The sequence below is a fragment of the Trachypithecus francoisi genome, unplaced genomic scaffold (assembly GCF_009764315.1).
Source record: "Trachypithecus francoisi isolate TF-2019V2 unplaced genomic scaffold, Tfra_2.0 Lachesis_group5, whole genome shotgun sequence".
NCBI classification, from domain to species: Eukaryota; Metazoa; Chordata; class Mammalia; order Primates; family Cercopithecidae; genus Trachypithecus; species Trachypithecus francoisi.
Window position 1 is genome coordinate 135,501,584 of NW_022681470.1, and position 6,586 is coordinate 135,508,169.

Here is a 6,586-nt window from a genome sequence, read left to right on the forward strand (position 1 = left end):
CAGTAACAGTTTTCCATGGAGGAGAGATTTTCTCCCCATACCCAGGGACATGTGGCAACATCCAGAGACATTTTTGGTTGTCATGACTGTGGGTAGGGAGGTGGCTTCTATCAGGGTGAGGCCAGGGATGCCGCTCAACGCCCTGCAGTGCGCAGGACAGCCCCTACTGCAAAGAATGACCCAGCCCTCCATGTCAGTAGTGCTAAGGCTGAGAAGCCTACTGTTAAGGGTCATAGATTTGGCCAGGTGTGGTGCTTCACATCTGTAATCCCAACGCTTTGGGAGGCTGAGGGAGGAGCAGTGTTTGAGGTCAGGAATTGGAGATCAGTCTGGGCAACATAGCAAGACCTACAAAAATCTCTACAAAAAATTTAAAAAGTATTGGCCAGGTGTGGTGGCTCTGCCTGTGATCCTAGCACTTTAGGAGGCCGAGGCCGGAGAATTGTTTGAACTCAGGAGTTCCAGACCAGCCTGGGAAATAGCGGTGAGACCCAATCTCTACACAAAATATAAGAATTAGCCAGGTGTGATGGCGTATGCCTGTAGTCTCAACTACTTGGAAGCCTGAGGTGGGCTCACTTGAGCCCAGGAGTCAGAGGTTCCAGTGAGCCGAGATCACGCCATTGCACTCCAGCCTGGCCAACAGAGCCAGGCTTTGTCTCAAAAAAGAAAAAAAGAGGCCTGGCACGGTGGCTCACGCCTGTAATCCCAGCACTTTGGGAGGCCGAGGCGGGAGGATCACAAGGTCAGGGTATCAAGGCCCTCCTGGCTAACACTATAAAACCCTGTCTCTACTAAAAATAAAAAAAAACTAGCCAGGCGTGGTGGCGGGCGCCTGTAGTCCCAGCTACTTGGGAGGCTGAGGCAGGAGAATGGCGTGAACCCGGGAGGCGGAGCTTGCTACACTCCAGCCTGGGTGACAGAATGAGACCCTGTCACAAAAAAAAAAAAAAAAAGAAAAAGAAAAAGAAAAAGAAAAAAGAAAAAAGAAAAAAAGCCTGGGTGCAGTGGCTCACACCTGTAATCCCAGCACTTTGGGAGGCCTAGGTGGGCCGGTTACTTTGAACTCAAGAGTTCAAGACAAGCCTGGGCAACATGGAGAAACCCTGCCTCTACTAAAAATACAAAAATTATCCAGGCGTGGTGGTGCGCACTTGTAGTCCCAGCTACTCAGGAGGCTGGGGTGGGAGAACCGCTTGAGTCTAGGAGGCAGAGATCATGCCTCTGCACTCCAGCCTGGGTGACAGGGTGAGACCCCAGTCTCAATTTTAAAAAAAAGAAAAAAGAAAAAAAAAATCAACCAGGTATGGTGGTACATGCCTGTAGTCCTACAGATCAAGTGTTTGAGGCTGCAGCGAACAAGAATCTCGCCATTGCATTCCAACCTAGGTAACAGAGCGAGACCCTGTCTCTACAAAAGTAAAAGGAAATTAGCCAAGCATGTTGGTCTGTGCCTTTTGTCCCAGCTACTCGGGAGGCTGAGGCAGGAAGATCACTTGAGTCCCAGAAATCGGAAATCAAGGCTGCAGTGAGATAGGATCGCACCGCTGCACTCCAGCCTGGGTGACAGAGCAAGACTGTCTCCCCCAAAATAAATAAATATAAATAAGTAAATCAATCAGTAAGGACACAGATTCACACCCTGAGCTGCTGACCAGGACGCTTACCAGTAATGACTTCACAGCAGCCCCGCCTGCCAAGTGCTGGCCAGGTCTCGGTCTCTCTCTCTCCCATGAACACCCTCTTAGTCCCATTTTTCCTAGGTCAGAACCGAGGCTCAGAGAGGCGAAGGCACTAGGCCCAGGACACACAGCAAGGAAGTGTCAGCGTCGGAATTTAAGCCCAGGCTCACCAAATACCACCCTCACTCAGTCAGGCCCCACCCTATCCCCAGCAGGCAGAGGGAGGACACAGCCAAGAGCAGGGTCAGCTCAACTGGGGAAGTCCAGGCAGAGAGGAGAGGTGGCCTCCCTCGGCCCCACCTCCAGCAGCTGAGATCTGTAACACAGAGAGGGAGGGAGGCTGGGCTCCTGGGTTCTCCTGCCCTGAGTGACTCACTTCTTCCCAGGGCATAGGGGTCACCTGAGAGCCACCAAGGCAAACCCAGGACTCAGGGGCCTGGCCTGGCCTATGGAGAACCCCTGCTCCTCTGCTGCCCACCATGAAGCGGAGACCTCAGACCCAGAGGACCTGCCTCCCAGAATCCTCATCTTGCCAGAGCAGCCAGGGACCTAGACCCCCACATCCGGAGATTTCAATGCCTTGGGCGTTTCCGGAATCTGGACAGGACATCCGTTTGCAGGACACAGAACAGACAGGCACACGTTCGGACAGACAGAGGGACAGGGCGGCAGGCCCAAGCAAGCATGAGAGAGGGATGACCAGGAGGAGAAAAGAGACTAAGGAGGAGATGGGAAGGAGGGACCAGGGCATGGGTCCAGCCTCACTGCAGGAATCACAGCCTGTCTGGGTCATGTGTGGGACGCGCCAAGCGCATGCATGCGCCCGGTGATTCCTACACAGCCCTCCCTGGGCCAGGGGTAGAGGCAGGGACCCTGGCCCATCCCGGCCCTGAGGTCTGACCTTGTGTGATCGGCAACACCAGATACGCCCAGCTCCTCGGCAAGGCCGGCAGGCCATCAGCAGGACTGGGGAAGTGGGAGGGACCGGGGGTTACGGGGGAGACACAGAGGGGCAGGGGGCAGGTGCAGAAGGAGACGAGAACCCAGTTACACAACAGCCACAGGACGATGAACTGGATGGTGAGGTGCTAATGGGGGCACCGAGGCACAGACATTTCTCAGATTTGGGTCACTTGAACCAAAGAAGGTTGGCAGTCACGCTGGCCCTGCTTGTCACAAACGGAGAAGATGAGTCCAGGTCAGTGATACTCGCCAGGTGGCACGGGGGAATCTGGCTGGGCGGGAGGCTGGTGCCAGTCACGTGTGTGTGTTAGGAGGGTGGGGGTGACCCAGCCCTGCCCAGCCACCATGCAAAAAAGTAGGATTCTATATATGGGAGCATCCCTGGCCTGCTGACTGAGACAGTCCCCTCCCGGGAGAAGGTTCCACCTGACAGTCCAAGGGTGGGAGCGGGGGTCCCCAGTCCACCGACCTAATGCAGTGACTCGGGTACTTCCGCCAACAGGTGCCAATCTGGGTGGCGTCTGGAACACTATAAAGCTGTCTAGAGGCGGGGGTGGCTGGAGCTTTGTTATGCGGGGGAAGGGCACGGGCCGGGCCCGGCGGCCTCCTCCCCTCCCACGGCACTGCGCCAGGCACCTGCCCCAGGTGGAGCGGCACCTGCCGGGCACCCAGCCCTGGGGAGGGGGATGAGTTTGGGGGCGGACGAGAGGCACCGGGACTCGCAGCCAGCCACAGACACCCGAAGTAGAGCCTCCGCCGCGCCCCTTCTAGTTCTCCGGGAGAGGCCGAGTTTGGGGGTGCAGCTGGGGTTGCCTCCGAGATTGCCCCCAAACCAGCCCCGTCCACATCGCCACCTGCCGAGAAGGGGGCCTCGCGGGCTCCACTGTCCCGGCCCAGGGAGGGGGCGCCGGGCGCTCCGGAGGTCCCCGCCCTAGCCATCGCCACCCGAGTCCCGTTCGGGGGGCTGGGGAGCTCCCGCGGGAGCGCGAGGGCGGGGTCCCCCGGCGCCGTCCGGTCGCCCCGGGACTCCAGACGCAGGTGCGCCTACCTGCAAGGCGTCGCTGGCCATGTCCTCCTGCCGCCCGCCAGGGGTCCCCGCGCGGAGGGAGGGGCGGCCAGAGGAGCGCGCGTGCGCCCCGGGCGTGGCGGGGAGGGGGCGGGCGCGGCGCGACCCTCCCCGGCGCGCGGCCCGCTCCGGCCTGCTAGGCTCCCGCCTCGCCTGCCCAGGCCGCCGCGTCCCCGCGCCGCGCCCTCCAGCCCCAGCGGCCGCCGGGCCCGGTCACGTGACCCCGGAGGTCGGCGCCCGGGGAGGGGGCGGGGCCGAGGGGGGAGGGGCTCCCAGAGGCCCCCGGGGCTGCGGGGTCCCGCCCGCCCGCCCCCTCAGTCTCCCCAGCTCGGAGCACCCCGATCGGCTCCCCACCTTTCCCCTTTCCGGGTCCTGCGACGACCGCACGCTGCGGAGAGGTCCCCCATTGGAGCGCGCGGGAACCCGAGGAGAACGGTTCCCCGCGTTCAAGCCGAGAGCGGCGGAGGCCTTTGGGCCTCCCAGGACCCCTGAAAAAAAAAACACAATAACCCCCCACCCCACCCCACCCCTGTGCATTTGCAAGCTCGGGACGCCTGCATCTGTGGTCCCCTATTCAAGGGCATGGAAGTTTCCCCGTTACCTGGAGACAAGCTCTGGGCAGATCTGCATTCAAATGCCAGCGCTTTACGCCTTGGGGAAGCCAAATCCTTCCAGGCACCTGATCTGTGAAATGGGAATGATGCGCTCACCTCCCAGGTGTTGGTAAAATTCAATGAGACAGTGCAGGCCAAGAGCTGAGAACACACTAGACGCTCCATAAGTGTTAGCTGCTGTCACTTTTAATCTTATCGTAATTGTTCGTTGTTTTGGTGTTTTTGGATGGAGTTTCGCTCTGTTGCCCATCCTGGAGTGCAGTGGTGCGATCTCCGCTCACTGCAACCTCTGCCTCCCGGGTTCAAGCGATTCTTCTGCCTCAGCCTCCTGAGTAGCTAGGATTACAGGTGCCCGCCATCATGCCCGGCTAATTTTTGTATTTTTAGTAGAGATGGGGTTTCACCATGTTGGCCAGGCTGGTCACCAACTCCTGATCAGGTGATCCGCCCGCCTCGGTCTCCTAAAGTGCTGAGATTACACAGGCCTGAGCCACCGCGCCCGACCTCTATTATCGTTATTGTTATTAAAAGAGGTTTGAATCCCGACTCACTGTTCATCCTGGGAACCCCTGTGGCCTCTGAGTCTCAGTTTTCCCCACAATAAAATGGGCACCGCCTTCTTTTTCGGGGCTGCTGCATGCAGATGGCGCTCCATAAATGCAGACTCATGCCCAAGCGGAGAGTGGAGGCCTCTGCGGAATTTCTAGGGGATCTCCGGGGTCTGCAGAGCGTGCAGCTTTCTTCGTGGCTGCCGTCGGACCCTGACTCCTTCCGAAACCAGGCGAGGGAGCCAAACCCTGGTCTCCGGGGCTCCGGCGGGGAGCGCTCCCTGGCGGCGGTGCCTGCACATTGGCGCCCTTTGGGACCCGAGGAAGCGCCGTGGGCTGTGGGTACCTTAGTTACGCGTGGCTGTGCGTGGTTTCAGTCGTCCCGGAAACCAGGGCGCGATGTTTTTCTCTCTTATTTTTTCTCTGAGCAACTCTTTGGGGGATATTAACAACAGAAAGAGAGAAGGAGGAGAATATTCTGATCTAGAATCCATCCAGCCGGGCATGGTAGCACATGCCTGTAGTCCCAGCTACCAGGAGGCTGAGGCAGGAGGATCGCTTGAGCTCAAGAGGCCGAGAATGCATCACTGTGGGGAGCAGTCATGATGCTCCTGCACTCCAGCCTGGGTGACAGAGCGAGACCCTGTCTAAAAAAAAGAAAGAAAAAAATGTGTGGGTGCAGTGGCTCACCCCTGTAATCCTAGCCCTTTAGGAGGCCACAGTGGGTGGTGGGTGGATCACTGGAGGTCAGGAGTTCGAGACCAGCCTGGCCAATATGGTGAAACCTGTCTCTACTAAAAAATATAAAATTAGCTGAGTGTGGTGGCGTGTGCCTGTAATCCCAGCTACTTGGGAGGCTGAGGCAGGAGAATGGCATGAACCCAGTAGGCGGAGATTGCAGTGAGCCAAGATCGCACCACTGCATTACTCCCTGGGTGACAGAGCAAGACTTTGTCAGAAAGGCAGGAAGGAAGGGAGGGAGGGAGGGAGGGGAAGGGAAGAAAAGAAAAGAGAAAAGAACTCTGCACGCCTGTAATCCCAGCACTTTGGGAGGCCCAGATGGGCAGATCATGAGGTCAGGAGGTCGGGACCATCCTGGCTAACATGGTGAAACCCCATCTCTACTAAAAATACAAAAAATTAGCCAGGTGTGGTGGCGGGTGCCCGAAGTCCCAGCTACCCGAGAGGCTGAGGCAGGAGAACGGCGTGTACCCGGAAGGCGGAGCTTGCAGTGAGCCTAGATGGCACCACTGCACTCCAGCCTGGGGGACAGAGCAAGACTCCCTCTCAAAAAAAAAAAAAAAAAAACTCTGCAAGCTAGTTATTTGATATTTATATATTTGTTTGTTTATTTATACAGAATTTCGCTCTTGTTGCCCAGGCTGAAGTGTGATGGCATGATCTCGACTCACCACAACTTCTGCCTCCCTGGTTCAAGCAATTCCCACCCTTAGCCTCCCGAGTACCTGGGATTACAGGCATGCGCCACCATAGCCGACTAATTTTGTATTTTTAGTAGAGATGGGGTTTCTCCACATTGGTCAGGCTGGTCTCGAACTCCCGACCTCAGGCGATCTGCCCACTTCGGCCTCCCAAAGTGCTGGGATTACAGGCATGAGCCACCGCGCCTAGCCCGATATTTATTTATTTAGAGACAGAGTCTCACTCTGTCACTCAGGCGGGGGTGCAATGGCACCATCACAGCTCACTGCA

At 57.6% G+C, this 6,586-nt stretch overlaps 1 protein-coding gene across 4 annotated transcripts in view; it reads right to left on the reverse strand.

Annotated features, from left to right (window-relative positions):
• Positions 1-3,931, reverse strand: part of PKN1 (protein kinase N1) — a 40,168-nt gene extending 36,237 nt beyond the window's left edge. Inside the window, exons 1-3 of one of the 4 annotated variants that reach the window (XM_033199584.1) lie at positions 3,694-3,898; positions 3,115-3,499; positions 1,668-2,848 (exon numbers count right to left, since the gene is read on the reverse strand). In XM_033199584.1, coding sequence (XP_033055475.1) covers positions 1,668-1,754 — 87 coding nt within the window. In that variant the 5' untranslated portion in view covers positions 1,755-2,848; positions 3,115-3,499; positions 3,694-3,898. Of the gene's footprint in view, positions 1-1,667; positions 3,500-3,693 lie in introns of all 4 variants that reach the window. The other 3 variants (XM_033199585.1, XM_033199583.1, XM_033199587.1) reach the window with 3 other exon arrangements.
• Positions 3,932-6,586: the final 2,655 nt, after the last annotated feature.